At 40.1% G+C, this 16,415-nt stretch overlaps 1 protein-coding gene across 10 annotated transcripts in view; it reads right to left on the bottom strand.

Moving 5' to 3' along the window:
- Positions 1–16,415, bottom strand: part of UNC79 (unc-79 homolog, NALCN channel complex subunit) — a 248,546-nt gene that overhangs the window by 39,488 nt on the left and 192,643 nt on the right. For all 10 annotated transcript variants that reach the window (XM_046010109.1, XM_046010111.1, XM_046010112.1 and 7 more), the window contains 5 exons: positions 10,754–10,866; positions 10,581–10,666; positions 9,491–9,664; positions 6,308–6,376; positions 3,256–3,366 (listed from right to left, as the gene is read on the bottom strand). In XM_046010109.1, coding sequence (XP_045866065.1) covers positions 3,256–3,366; positions 6,308–6,376; positions 9,491–9,664; positions 10,581–10,666; positions 10,754–10,866 — 553 coding nt within the window. The remainder of the gene's footprint in view (positions 1–3,255; positions 3,367–6,307; positions 6,377–9,490; positions 9,665–10,580; positions 10,667–10,753; positions 10,867–16,415) is intronic.

Genomic DNA, 16,415 nt, shown 5'->3' with positions numbered 1-16,415 from the left:
GTCATGATCTCAGTGTCTTGAGACTGAGCCCTGAGATGGGCTCTGTGCTCAGCATGGGATCTGCTTCAGAATCTCTTTCTTTCCCTCTGCTCCTCTCCCCCTGCCTCTCTCTCACTCTCTCTAAAATATATAAATCTTTTGTAAAAATCCAAAAATTCCTTATATTCATTGTGATTATTAGATTATTGGATTCATTTCTACTCTAGCTCATGGTGGATTATTTCTTTATATGTTTTATAATTTTAGTCTGTAAATTCGTGTTCATCAGGACTGTAATTCTAGAAATTCTGTTAGGTCTAGACTGAAGTCATACCCATCCAGAGTGGTTTGAGGATAGGTTTTGAGCTTACTTCTACCAAACACTCCAATGTTATTACCTGCTCTGTACCAATGTTACTTGACTTTTCATTCTGGGGGCTCACAGAGTACGTAGGTATCTTAAATTCACACTCTAAATATGTTCAAAGATAGGTTCATGTTTACTAATTCTCAAAGGAAACTATAAATCTTTCTTGGTTCCTAGGCTTAGATTCTATTCTTTGTCACCTCTATATAGGAATATATTCTTTCCAAATCACCCATCTACCCTTTTGAGGGTTCTGACTTTCTACTGGGGATGACTCAGAGCCAACTCCAAGCCTGAAACAGTCCCAAGACCTTCTCCGTGTGGGCTTTAAACCACAAGCCACTAAAGTTAATTGGTGCAGACACTGTAGAACTGAGTATGGTGCTTCCTCAAAAAATTAAAAATAGAAATACCATACAATTCAATAATTCCACTACTGGGTATTTACCCAAAGAAAACAAAAACACTAATTCAAAAAGATATATGCACCCTTATATTTACTGCAGTATTATCTACAGTAGGCAAGATATGGAGCAACACAAGTGTCCACTGAAAAATGAATGGATAAAGAAGATGCATCCACACTGGAATATTACTCAGCCATGAAAAAGAATGGAATCTTGCCATTTGAGCCTACACAGATGGACCTAATAGGTATTAGGCTAAGTGAAACATGTCAGGCAGAGATAGAAGTGCCCCATAATTTCCCTTATATGTGGAATCTGAAAAACAAAACTTTCAAAAAACAGACTCTTAAATACAGTGAATAATCTGCTGGTTGCCAGAGGAGAGAAGGGTAAGGGGATGCATGAAACAAATAAAGGAGATTAAAAGATATAAATTTCCAGTTATATAAATAAGTAATATGTGGAGGTGAAAAGTACAGCATTGAGAAGAGAGTCGATAATATTGTTGTTATAATTGTAATGATGTTATTATAATCATGTTATTGTAATGATGTATGATGACAGATATATTTATCATGGTGAGCATTAAGTAATGTATAGAATTGTTCAATCAATATGGTGTACACCTGAAATTAACATAACATTGTATGTTGATTAAAATAAATGTAAATAAACTAAAACTAAAAATATATAACTCAACTAAAAATAAATAAATAAAATAAAATTAGGTACCTGCAAATCTAAACAAAACTTGAGCCACTAACCTCCTAAGACAAGTAACTCCCCCATCTCAAGACTACTATGGTATTGGCTTATATGCTTACCACTCTGGTTCTCAATTTCTTCCCCAATTTTTTACCTTTCACTTTTACAATCATGTTCATTACATTTTGTCCAGCACTTCTATCCTTTTAAGTGGGACAATTTTCAACTATCTAGATGGCCAGATTGCCAGGAAGAAAAGTCTCCAAAGCCCTTACCTTTCCATGCCTTTTCTCTTGATTAAATGATGGAGAAGGCTCAATTAGACAGTGTTCTTTCTTAAACTATTTCCAATAGCTTCCCATTACCCATGAAGAAGATGGGAACACTCTAAGACTGAAGCTTTCTACCAAAAATAGTCATTTGAGTTGGACAACTGGGAATGCGTAGATGACAAGAGCAAGTCAGGAGGCCACTAACATGATGATTGGTTAGGAAGGCACATAATGTATAATGAATGTTCAAAACTAGGAATATCTTGACTTCAAAATAATGGAAGATCCTCTGTAATTAATCTCTATAGCGCACAGCATGGGAAACACACACTTACTATGGTTTTTCCTCTAAAAAATGTACAATTTAAATATACCAAGCAAAAAGAAATTTAAGAAATAAAGTGACTTCTTTTCACTGTATTCGTATATGTCTTCATTGTTTCTGGTACTGTGCCCTGATCTACTGTTGTAAATCACCAAAAAAAAAAAAAAGGAGTAAGTTCTTTTCAGGGAAGATTTGAAAGAAGAAAAAATGCTGATTTTTTGGATACTTAGAAAACATATTGTTCCGGGCAGAGTAATAATTTCTAATCAGAAAGACTAAAGAGAGGATTATCATGGAACACTTAACATGGTAGAATGGACACAAGATCGTAAGAAAAAAGACAAAAGTGTTTTAAATAGAATGAAAGCCTTAATATAAAATTAGATTTTCTTTAAATGGGGGAAAATAAAAGGCTTATATAAGTGGACAACATGAGTAAAGGAATATTCTGAATGTTCAAGGAGGAACAACAGGAACAGACCCCAGTGAAAATAAAGTTGGAACATTTGGAAATTGGAAGAGGAATATTGCATACTGTTCTTAAGGACAGAGACGCTCCCAGTTGGCCCTGCCTTTCCGTAAGGATAGCGTCTCCCAGCTCCAACCAGGCTGCTATGTGCATGGGGCTAGCAGTACTTTTCCACTTCCTCGGTAGTGGGCCAGGGGAAACGAAAGATAATGCAATAGAGAAACCATTATGAAGGCAAGATGACAAAAGATGAGATTACAATCTCAGAGGCCAAGAACCCAGAACTGGGGAGACAGACAAGTGATGAGAATTAAGGAGCACTCTAAGGGATTTTACAAATGACAAGCTGATATTTTTCTACTTTGGGTATGAAAATGACATGCCGTGATGGCTTGCCCACTAATCATGAGATGGTGAACTTGAAAAGGACCTTCAGAGGTCATTTAGACCACCAGCTCATTTCATTTACAGTATCTCTTCTCTTCTAAACCATATGACCCTCCTTTCTCCAAATGTGCATATGTGAAGTAGAGTATATATATATATATATATATATATATATATATATATTTGCATAGAGCGTTTCCTTCCAATGATACTTATTAGACCTCAGTAAACTGCTCAGGTTTAACTATATTGAGGCGATTAACCTAACAAGCATTGACACTGTTTAGAAACAATGTTCCTGACAGTTTCCAGTTTCCCGGGAAAAAACCCGTAGGCAAGCTTACCTTCGTGAAAGCTCGGTAACAGAGACCACACACCTCTACCAGGTAGGCCAGAGTGAAGACAGAGTTCTGAATCACAAAGCTGAGCAGTTTTGAAAATGGCTCCAACAGACTCTGCAATGAGATTGGAGCCAAATAAAATCAATTGTTGATTCTTTCATTAAAAAAAAAAAGTCTTAAAATCTTCTGGTACTTTAATTAATGGGATCATTCTTTCATTTAAAATCTGCTTCCTGATAGCTATGGAGCAACTCTGTTGGTCTAACAAGAACAGAACCGGACCCTCAATGCCTTAAAGAGCATGATTTAATCATTTTATTTCTCCAAAAAGAAATCCATTTTCCCAGGTGGCATCCTTTTATAAACCTTATCACCGTCAATCCTATCCTCATGTCCACCCCCAGCAATCAAGACTCTGTGAGATTTGTATGAGGATTTTCCATTCTCTTTCTCAGAATCTGTAGGTTTCAATGGGCTCATCCATCCGGCTCCTCCGAAACCTGTCATCTCAGTACAATAGCACAAACCATCCTGCATGTATGTACGAAGCACAATTAGCTTAGATAAAACTTATCCGGACCCAGCTTCCTGCCAGTGTTTATCAGGAAGGCCCAACTTTGGTTTCTGCATCTGAATCCCACCCATAAAGGATCAGTTTTAGATCCATCTGCTCTCTAAGGTCGTTTAGAAACATTCACTGAGCACCTACTAAGTATCAGGCAGAGTTGGGTGCTTTTATATAGTTTATCTTGTTCAAATTTCTTATGACAATTCTGGAGAGACAGTTTGTTATAACAGCTAATGACACAAGCTAATGATTCCACACAATTATTTTCAAACTCTAGCTCTCAGTGACCTGGAATAAGTGATTCAGCCTCTCTGCACTTAGTTCACTCCTCTGTAAAAACAAGGCTAAGCAGGACCTCCACCCCATTAGTGCTGCTGTGGGAAATCGGGGAGGTAATGTAGGTAAAGCACTTGGCCGCAGTGAGTGCTCCCTCTGACCTGCATCAAAACTCTGGAGCTCACCTAAGGCCATACTGCTATTGAATAGAATTCAAATCCAAATTCCAGGACAATTTTCCAAAGGCAGAACTGCTCTTTAGGGAAGACAGAATTTTAATTGGGCTCCAAAAGATTTCCATGCCATGATTTCCACTACTTCTCGAACTCCGCAGTCCTAATGGTCTGGATTATAAAAGTAAATATGCTCAGCGTGCAAAGGCTGGATCTACAGGAAAGTACGGATAAGGAAGTAAAAGTCTGTCACCCCACCACCTCGTGATAGCAATTTACATATCTCCCTTCCTGCTGCACTCCAGTTTACCTCGTTGAAATTGTGTACATACGTAATCCTACATTTTGTCAATTTCATTTTGTTAATACAATAATATAAGAAATCTCCAAAATGATTTAATTCTTCATCATCATCCATTTTAATAGCCACAAATGTCACATTTCATTATAAATAACATCCTAATAAATATGTTTTGTCTGAAATTCGCATTTTCATTTTCTTTAGAAGATATCCCAGAAAAAGAATGATTAAATCAAAGGATGTGAAAATTGAGGGGGGGGGGGTCCTTTTTCCTTACTGATCCAAAAATGAACTTGTTACATGTTAGTCGTGCCTGAGAATAAGAATTCTGTACTTTGTTTCTATTCCCAACAGAAACCTGTGTAGCGTTTTCTATATAGAAACTCTTAAAGGAAACCTTCGAAATAGTACTGCTGATTCAGTATTCTTTGTTTTATATAAACATTGTTGCCTTGAAATATTGATGATGGATGAATGGCGACAGGACTGTATCTCCAGTTGGTTATATAATGTATCTTTATTCATTAAAAAAAGGAACCTGGATTCACACCCATATAGAAACTTGTTCTTCTATCCAGCAAAGCAACATAGTGATGGGGCAATATGGTACAACAGAAAAATCAGGGAACTTGGAGTCAAAGGATCTACGTTCAAGTCTCAAACCTTCCACTAACAAGCTGTGTAATCTTGGCCAAGACAATTTATCTCTCTGAGTCTGTGTCCTTAGCTTTAAATGATCAGATTAGACCAAATGATCTCTTTGCAACTATCCTGCATAAACTATTCATTTATAAAAGCACCGTCAAGGTATAAAGTTATTGGGGATGTGGCTTCTTGGTATTGAACTAGCAGTTATAAGCTACTGCTATACAGACTATTACATCGTTGTATATAATGCAGCCCAGAAACACTGTATATAACGCAGCCCAAGAATGAGGTGAATGAGACCCAGAGCTGGCCTTCATGAAACTCGCAGTCTCACTGGGGAGACTTTCATACAACGTAAGTGTTAGTATAGAGAGCTCTATCAAGTATTGTGGGGTCTGATATAGCAGAAAGTTGCTGCAGAGCATTCCAATTCACTTTTTAAAATTTAAATGGGATTCAGATTCTCATCTTGAAGAATGAGAAAGAGTTCACCTCAGCAACAAGAGCATAAAGCATTTCAGGCAGAGGAAATGGCTGAAGCCAAGGCAAGGAAATATGAAATTAAATAAGATTATAAACATAAAGCAGTTAGCATAATGCCTGCCATATGGTAAGTGCTCAACAAAGAGCGGTTGTTGTTTTGATGATAATAGGATGATTCCGGAAGAAGGCAGGAGGCATGGGGGATGGGACAAGTAGCCAAAGCCGACATTAGAAAGGTAGGCCGGCAAATAAATGAAGTACCTTCTTGTATGGCACATTAAGGAATTTGGACACTCTCCTAAAAGAAATGAGAGGTGATCAAAGATGTTTAAGCAAGGAACCAAGGCAGGAAGGTCTGTGTTTGGAAGGATCACCTAGATCATAGAGGATACACTGGTGACCACGGCCCAGGACAAAGAGGGCCCATTGTAAAAAATGAGATTGTGATATATTAGAACTCTTCGTACTAGACACTTTCACCATGTTCAAAAGGAAACATTCAGTACACAATAACTATTTCTTCAGTATTACTACACGCCTGTGTTTTTAGTTTAAAAAATAACCAAATAAGCAATGGGTTGTTTTTCTGGAACATACAATACATACCCTTGTGGCATTGGTGGAGGGTATCTTCAAGAGGCAAATCATAATTCTCAAGCTGGAATCTAAAGAACACTGCAAACAAATATGAAGAAAGTAAAAGTCAGTACCCTTCTTAATACGTCTTTTACTTCATGTATTTTTTAAAAGATTTTATTTATGTAGTTGACAGAGATCACAAGTAGGCAGAGCAGCAGGCAGAGAGAGAGGGGGAAACAGGCTCCCTGCTGAGCAGAGGCTCAATCCCAGGACGCTGGGATCATGACCTGAGCCGAAGGCAGAGGCTTTAACCCACTGAGTCACCCAGGCACCCTGCTTCATGTATTTTTTATAAGCATTTATTTTAGGGGGAAAAAATCTGAAATATAGCTGCCTCCTTAGTTTTCTATGCCATATATTGATGTTGAAAAAAAAATCATTCTCAGGTTTAAAAAACTTAATTAAACTGTTAATTAAATAATATTAAATAACTAAATAATTAAGTATAGCACCTAAACCATTTCTCAGATATATTCTTAAAATTAAATCAGACGGAGAGATGGATAAAGAATTGACTGGATGGATGATGGATGGATGGATGGATGGACGGACAGACTGACAGATAGATGGGTAAGTGGATATCAACTATGTCCAACTCTAAAGAGATACACTAATTTATCAAAGGCCATGTTCCAGGGGGGAAAAAAACTACTCAGATCTATTTAAAACCATTAGGCTTATTAGTCCAAATAAGAACCAGTTTCATCTGCCCTTCCTTTGCTACTGAAAGACATGACAAAAACCTGCAAAAAAAAAAAAAAAAGCAGTAAAACTTCTACAAGAAAAAAATCATGCCTCTCAAATCTGTTAGAGTTGTATGTGGGCAAGTTCTACATCAAATGCACTTTTTAAATTGAGTGTACTGGTGGTGGCGGGGCGGGGGGGGGTGTTACAACAAAAATAAGCAACATTATTTAACATTGTAAACATATCACAATAGCAGGTTATAGTTGATTCCCTGCAGCTGTGCACCATACTAACTTTTGAAGATAACAAATGAAGCTAGTGGTTCTCCAAGTATAACCCGTGAACCCGCAGCTTGAATTACTTAGAAATTTGTCAGAACGCAGATCCTCAGGCTAAAGCCCCAGTGCATCAGAAACTCTCAGTATCAGGCCCAGGAATCCTGCTTTCAGCAAGTCCTGCCAGAGCACTGACCCACACTGGAGTCTGAGAGCCAATTCTCTGAACTGATGAGAACAAACCACAGAAGGCTTTTCAACGGCTCCCTGCTTTCCCCAGAGAGTAAAAACAAAGCAGAAGACGATCAGAGGCAGTGCCCAGATTGGATCTAGCAGGGCGAGTTTTTACGTGAATTCTGAAAGCGTTTTACAGGTAGCTTGTAAGTGTACTCTTGGTCTATTTAATCTGTTCAAGACCCGCCAGAGTTCATGTGACATTTACATTGCTTTAAACCAGGGGCTGAAGACTGGCTGTTTGTCGGGTCCCCACGGTATTTTAAAAATCAGGAAATATCATCTTCAAAACCATGGGAAGAGCAACCATAGTCGTACAGGGCCTGCATTCTCACACAATTGGTCGTTATGCTGTAGCAGCTGGACTCGTTAGAAGGGACTGGTGCTTCCCGTTTCTCAAGGGTCTCAGTTCTCTGGATTATCTTAAATCACTCCACTCATTAAACATGCAGTCAAGGTCCCTATGGGCAGGGCTGATCGTCACAAATGAGGCTTACCAGTTGTTTGCTGGTGGCAAGGGTTCCAACTGGCCAGTGATCAAGTTAAATATTTTGGTTCTAGCATCCACCTATAGGTATTTGAAACTGCCATGCCTGACCTACCTTCTCCCCAAATGTGTGGTGTTAAGCAGTGAGTAGCTCTGAGTGGCTCTTGGTTGGAGGGAGGTTCTATGGGGCCATGTTAAAACGTATCATTTGATTTCCGGCAGGTACATATACGGTATCTATATACATACATGGTTTCTAAGTACGGTGCTAAACCTCTTTCTTTGGACTTATTCAGCGACTCTAGCTTTGCAAGCAGACACGATCACGGAATGTGAGAGACAGTAAAGATCTCAGTATTCCCACTTCTCGTGGGAACTTTAAACTCCAAGAAAACAGCACACACCAAGCTAAGGGTCCCTGAATTACCCTTACAGACCTTATTTTGGGGTCATATATTCCAAATCTGCTTACTTGAAAAAGGACATTATCAAGGGTGGTTCGCCTTTATAAAACATTTTTCATACACCCAATACTCATTTTAGAAATGGTGCTGCCAACATGTAACTTCACTCGTGAGATCAACAAGTGATTGATTTTATTGTGAGTTGATTATTTCTGCAAACTGCATAAAGCACAAAAAGCTTGTGGAGCAAATGAGGCTCAGAGACATAGAAATGGCCACTACCAGTCACCTCCTTTCTCCCTACCACGAGACCGAATGCCTTCAATTTACCCCTACTGTAGAAGGACTGTAGGAGTCTGTCAGTGGAACAGATACCGAACCGTGAGTCAAGAGACTTGAGTTCTAATCCTCATACCACCATCACCTCTGAATTTGCAGCCCCCCATCTGGAAAATGGGGGCATTGGAATGGGATGGTTTTTTATAGGTCTCTTCCAGCTTTTATAGTATAGAGTTCTGCTTCTGCATTCAATGGGCTCGTGTTGAAAATGTTCCTTAGGTTACCAGATTCACAGCTAGGTAATTCGTATGTATTCTTGGAGGATGGCAGGGTGGCTACGGGGCGGGGGGAGGGGATGGTGATGGTAAAGCAGCCACACAGAAATATATTATCATCTTGGTCTTTCAAGTACTTTATTCACAAACACATAAACATTCACCTCCCTTTAGATAGTTCTCTGAAACTTAGCTTTACATGGTATGTCTAGCCTCCTTTTAGACAAAACTATGCTTTTATTTACTCAGACAATTATTGAGAAACATTTCCATAATCTACTAATATCTAATTTTTAAAAATCAACTGAAAAACGTGAAATCACTATGTCAAAATGCCTACTGCATACTGCTGTAGGTTTGTACCATTTGGAGAGCACAACCTACACAGTACTCTGTCCTTCGTGCCTAACAGATTCTGTAAGCTCTTTATCAAACACTGAATCTCTCTGAGCAGATGGTTGGCAAAACGTAAGATCCTAATCGAAATCGAAATCCCGGACTCAGCTTACCTTCAAGGGCAAAACACAAGGCAACTTGGCAAAAAATGTCTGAAACTGGTTGCTGATCGTGGTCCAGAGGCTGCTCGGCGAATCCATGGGCAAAGCTTCCATGAAGGTAGCAATGTTTTCCAAACAGCGTATCATAGCACCCCCTGCTGGTAAATTCTTTTTGTTATTTAGACCCTAGAAACACAAAAGCATAGGCAATCAACTGCTGAAACAACGTGGGGATTCAGAGAGCTATTTGTCGAAGATCAGTCTTAAAAATCACATATTCATGGTTTAAACATGTGTCGTGTGTCTATATACGCTATTCATTGTAACTGGCAGGAAGAGTACAGAGAAGAATCAACAAATTCAGCCAGACTTGGGAAAAACTGTGACCTTTAATTCCGTGAGAGAAGGAGAAATGCGAGCAAGAAATAAGGAACATCTTTTAAGGATCTGCAGTTAGCGTGGTTAGTGGCTAAGAAGACACAATGAATGATGCTTGTTGGAAACTCTGCTGGCCAAAGCCTGAGCATAATGCCTACAGAAGCAGGAAAGTCTCTAGGGCCACCTGCCAACCCTCCGAGCTAAGTGACAGAGATAATAAGCATGGGACTGAACACATGAACCCAAGCATTGTGACACAATGAATAAGCAATGGACCGAGAACTGAATTCAAGTCTCATGATGGAGCAAAGATGCAGGATTCAAATCCAATCCTCATGATACAAGAAATAAGCAGGGAAGCTGAGACTTGATTCCAAGTCTCGTGATACAGTGTGCACCGCTCTACCCACAGCAACTTCTGAAAGCCTGAATGTTCAATGGAAGTGAGTGTGCTTAGCAGTTGCCTATCCACCCCTGAGTTGAGGGAGTCCAGAAGCTTTAAATAAATAGTAAATCCACACAAAACAGCCATGTCCAGCGAACACGCTTCCGTGCAGTGGCAATTTTTATTTTAAATTAATTTTAAGCTTTTAAATTATTTGAGATGAATTTGACATCTTTGTATGTAACATAAATTTAGTTTTTAAATTAAATGACTGAATTAATTCCTCAGCCGTGACTTCGGGAGGGGCAGGGCTTAGAGGTGTCCTCAAAGCGAACCTACCTCCAGGAGCTGACTGAGAGCAGCAATAGAGCTCAGTTCATTGAAGTCCATCAGAGACGTGGCTAAGGTCCGTAAAAAAGTCCCATCTGGAAAGTCAACAGTCAGATTTAGTAGTGTTTGGGCTTCAGCAAGCAGGCACGTTTGTGGTGGCTGGATCCCCGTGGAGGAATTACCTTTGATAGTGCTCTGGAACAGCTGTGGGAAGATGCCGTTGGGGGCCAGCTGATGGAAGATGCAGCGCAGGAACTGCTTGGCCACCCCTGCGGCGTTGCCAGGAACCATCATGCTGGGGTCGCACAGGGAGAGAAAAGACAGGGACTCATAGAGCACCCAGCATGAGTTTAGGTTTTTCTGGACCTCCTTTTTTAGAGGTCAGGCATTGACACATCGATCCTCTTAGGGAAGATCTCCCTGTCATTTTCATCAGTGAGATGAAATATTGTAGTTACACGGAGTCTCTGTTAACAATAAGTTTCTAGAAAGAGAGAACCAGGACATGTCAGAGTGGCCCCTGACTAATGAATTCCAGCCACCCCAGAGTACAGATGAGCCTTCTGAGGTTCAGATGGAAAAGGTGACCTGTGAAGGCTCCAAGTCCAGAACATGGTAGAGTCAGGACAAAACCCAGGATGAGATTATCAGCAAGACCCTCCCAGAAAGTGTCATTAGCTAAGAGAGAGCTGATCTGGGGGGAGGGAGATATTCATGGCTATTGGGAGATAGAACTCTTCTTGGAGCACCTTGAGCCAGTACTTGTAGAAAGGAGAAGGCTTTCATCTATGCAGTTCCACACCATCTCTGCTGGTCAAATGAGGGAGCCAAGAAATGATTATGCCCCCCGAGACCAAAGTATCAGGAAGGACGTTCCAGAGGTGATCAGGGAGTGAATTAACAGGAAGAAAGCAGAAATCAAAAAGCCCAAATAGGTGAGTGGCAGGAAGTCCTCCTACCTAGACCATCTGACTATGTTTTGTCTACCTTGAAATGCTGATTCCAAACTGTTGGTCAAAAACATTTCTTCATGCAACTATGACACCAAACTCACACAAACTCTTTCAAAAACTAGGGAAGGAGGGAACTCTTCCCACCTTATTTTATGATGCTAGCATAGCCCTAAAACTAACATCGGATAAAGTCAAAACAAAAAACATAAAGTCACAATAAAACCAAAGCAAGAGGGAACAAAAAAGAAGTGAAAACAAAAACAAGACAAACCAGCAGTCCTCATGGACACTGAATTCAACTATAGATAAAAAGGATGATCGTCCATGACTGAATAGAGTTTATCCCAGGAACATAAGAATACTTAATATTCAAAATCCCATGAATAGAATTCAATATATTAAATAATAAAGGGAAAAACCATACAGTTATTTCAATACATGCAGAAAATGCATCTAATAAATTTTACATCCATTCATAGTAAAATTACTCTCAGCAAACCAGAAACAGAAGAAAACATCCTCAGTCTCTCAAATTCAGTCCAGTAGAGAATCTATGAACACCTACAGCAAGCAAAATTAATGGTGAAATACTAAAGACTTTTCGGTAGCATCTCTATGATTGTACTAGAGGTCCTAGCCATTGCAATATGACAATAAAAAAACATAAAAATCAGAGAGAAGGGAAACTCACTATTTACAGAAATGATTTTTTTACATACAAATGCTTTTAGATTCCAAGAAATCTTTAAAAGCAACTACTACAACTAGTAAGTGAACCCAGCTTATTACAATATTAATATAGAAATTCAATTGCATGTTCATATTCCAGCAGCAGAAAGTTAGAAAATGAAATTTTTAAAAATTCACTTACAGGGGCGCCTGGGTGGCTCAGTGGGTTAAGCCTCTGCCTTCGGCTCAGGTCATGATCTCAGGGTCCTGGGATTGAGCCCCACATCGGGCTCCCTGCTCGGCGGGGAGCCTGCTTCCCCCTCCCCCTCTGCCTGCCTCTCTGCCTACTTGTGATCTCTCTCTCTCTCTCTCTCTGTCAAATAAATAAAATATTTAAAAAAAAAAATTCACTTACATTGGCATTAAGACACCCAAAATTCTTGGGAATAAATTTAATAAAAGATGTACAAGACCTCTATACTAAAAACCACAGAACACTGCTGAGAGCATCAACAATACCAAAAATGGAATGAAACGAGAATATATACCATATTCATGAATTGAAAGATTCAGTATTTTGATGCTGTTGACTATGCCCAATATTGTCTCAGTACAATCCCAACAGGCTCCCTGCCCAAACAGAGAAGCTTATTCTAAAATGTATATGGAAATTTGGTAAATCTAGAATATCTAAATCCATCTTCTTAGAAAAAAATGAGCAAATTTGGAAGATTCATAATCTTGGACCTGAAGACTTATTATATAGCTACAGTAATCAAGACAATGTGGTGCCAGCTTATGGATCAACATATTGATCAATGGAACAGGATAGAGAGCCCCAAAATAGATCAACCCAAATAACATTATTTGATTTTAACATACAACAAAGTGATCCAGTGGGGAAAGGGAAAGTCATTTTTTTCTTAACGGTGCTGAAATAACTAGGTTTCCACATGGGTAAAAAGGAACTTCAACCCCTACTCTCACACCGTACATAAAAATTTGAGATGGATCATATAAATGCTAAATATAAATAAACTTGTAGAGGAAAACACTGGAGTATATCTTCTTGATTTGAGGATGGCTGACAACAACAGGAAGAAATAGTCATAAATTAAAAAAAAATTTTAAAACATTATGGGGTACATCAGTGGCTCAGTTGGTTAAACAAATGCCTTCGGTTCAGGTCATGATCTCAGGATCAAGTCCCACATCAGGCTGCCTGCTCAGCGGTGAGCCTGCTTCTCCCTCTCCCTCTGCCCTTCCTTGTCCTACTCCCCTGCACGTGTGGCTCTTTCTCTGTCTCTTTTGCTCCTTCTCTCAAATAAATAAAATATTAAAAAAAATTTTTAAACATTAGGTTTCATCTAAATTAAAAACATCTCATCAAAATATATATTAACAAGAGGAACAGGTAAGTCCCATCTAGGTGAAAATATTCTCAAGATATATTTAATAAAGGACTAATATTCAGGCAATATAAAGAAGTCCTGCAACTCAACCCAGATAAAAATGTGCAAAAGATTTGAACAGACACTTCACAAAAGAAGATTTAGAGAGGGTCTTAAAGATCACATGAAAAAATACTCAACAGCATTAGTCACCAGGGCAATGCAAATTTAAACTCTCCTGAGACACCCACCAGGAGGGCTAAAATTAAAGAGACCAACACCACCAAATTTTGGCAAGGATGTGGAACCACCGAAGTCTCATGCATTACTGGTGGGGAATGCCACATGGCACAACCACTTTAAAGAGAAGTTCTGTTAGTGTCTTACAAAATCAAACACACACCTATCCTGTAATGCCACAGTTCCATCCCTCGCTATTTATCTAAGACAAATAAAAACACTGGTTTACAAATAGGCTTATAGAAGAATGGTCCTAACAGTTTTATCTATAATCACCCCAAACTGGAAACAATGCAAATGTCCATCAACATGAGAATAAATAAACTATGGGATAGTACACAGCTCTAAAAAGGAAACAAACTATTGATAATGTGCAATGACATGAACAAATTTCAAAAACATTATGCTGAGTACAAGACATCAGACACCCAGGAGCACATACAGTACCATTCCATTTATATGAAGCTCTATGGTTGAAAGAGAAAATCAGGCTAGTATTTGCCTATGTGGGTGGAGCTTGAGAAGATGCATGAGGAAATCTTCTGGGGGTGATGGTAATCTTCTTTATCTTGACAGGGGTTTGGGTCATGCAGGGGTACACATTTGTCAGAAATCAGTGAACATAATACACATAAGGTATGTGTATTCTCTAGTATGGAAACTATGCCTCAAAGGAAAAAAAGGCTTAAACAAAATCAAACTTTAGTGAATAGATTTACTGAAGAATATAGGAAGTATGCTAATATCTGAAATTTACTTTGAAATGCATCCAAAACTAAACTGGAATGATGGGGAGGCAGAAAGATGGAGAAAGGGTTGGATAGGTGATAAAGCAATTAAAATGTTCACTGTAGGATCTAGGTGACAGGAATCTAAGTGTTCGCCATAAAGTCCTTCCAACTTCACAGTATATTTAATCTTTTATAATAAAATGTTAAGGGAAGTGCTCGCTTTGGCAGCACATATACTAAAATGTTAAGGGAAAGAGTCTAAAAATTTTTCTATAAATGAACATTAAAAAAAGGAGCAAATACTCCTAAAACAAAAGTTACGGTGGAAAGTTACGGGGGAGGGGGGCGCGCCTGGGTGGCTCATTAAAGCCTCTGCCTTCGGCCTAGATCATGATCCCAGGATCCTGGGATCGAGTCCCGCATTGGGCTCTCTGCTCGGCAGGGAGCCTGCTTCCCCCTCTCTCTCTGCTTGCCTGTCTGCCTGCTTGTGATCTCTCTCTCTCTCTCTCTCTCTCTCTCTCTGTCAAATAAAAATCTTGAGAAAAAAAAAAAAGTTACAGACGTGCAGTGACAACAGCGCCACCTTATGTTTGTAGTCGCTGCTACAGCTCCGCTGCCACAGATACCCAACCCCTTGGACCTCCCAGCAAGTACCCCCGCGGCACAAGAAGACTACGCGGTTTCCCTCTCTTCTAAATGAGAAAACTAAAGCAGAGAGATAAATGTGCCCAATGTCCCAGCCAGTGCCCATTCCTGCTCTCCTCTGGCCTCTTCTCCCCACTGCAGCCAGAGTCACCTTTCTATGATGCTACACACACACCCGTTGTGGCTTAAAAATCTTTCAACAGCTTCCCGCGGCTGCTAGAAAGCCCCAAAGATTTAATATGGCTTATAGGCCCTGTATCACCTGGCAAGCCCGCCTTGCATCTCTGTGCTCTAGAAACACTGGTCTTTTGGTCCTTCCTCCTACACAATCTGTTCTTTCTCACCTCGAGACCTGGACAGAGGCTTTTCCAGAGCTATTTGCACCCTTAAGTTCAAGTGGTATCTTTCAGGTCTTCGTGTAAATATCGCTTCTTTGGGGAAGGCTTTCTGTCCTTCCTCCTTGTTCCCACCACCCAGAGGACACCAGACCCGCCGGCTCTCATCCGGGTCTCCCCATCTCAGTAAGTGGCACAGCCGTCCACCCAGCTGTTCAGGCCAAATCCTGGGCGTCATGCTTGCCTTATGTCTTTCTCCCACACCCAACATCCAATCCATTTGCAAATTCTGTTGGCTCGGTTTTAACAATGCTTTCTGAATAGATCCTTAATGGGACCACTTCTCACTCCGTTAAACCAAGTCTTTATTAATTTCTATCTGCCACTGAACTGGTCTCCACGCTGGCTTCCCTGTTTCTGCCCTGACCTGCTTTCCTGCATGACCTATTTCCAACACAGAAGCCGAGGGATCTTTTCAAAACACAAAGGAAGTCATGTCGCTCCTCACTCCCTGCCTCCCTCAGTAAAAGCCCAACTCTGTATAATGACTTCCCCGGGCCCTACCTGGCCTGCCTCACCCTCACCTTGTCCACTCCTCTCCTGCCCTTTTCCCCACTCCTTCTGCCCCAGCCTGCCTTAGTCTTACTCCCCAAATATCCTGGGCACCCTCCTGACTTACGCCTTTGCATTTGCTTTCCCTCTGGTTGGAACCTCCTTTCTATAAATTGCCACATGGATCACTCTCCCCCCTTTTCAAGTTTTGTTCAAAAACCACCTCCTCAGAGAGGCTGTCCTTGACCATTATTACTTCCAAAATACCCCCTCCAGCTGTTCCGTATCTGCTGGATGTCCCTGATTATTTTGCGTAGCATTTAGCACT

The sequence above is a fragment of the Meles meles genome, chromosome 6 (genome assembly GCF_922984935.1).
Source record: "Meles meles chromosome 6, mMelMel3.1 paternal haplotype, whole genome shotgun sequence".
In the NCBI taxonomy this organism is placed as follows: Eukaryota; Metazoa; Chordata; class Mammalia; order Carnivora; family Mustelidae; genus Meles; species Meles meles.
Note: the sequence above shows the minus strand (reverse complement) of the source record. Positions and strands in the feature narration are given on the sequence as shown.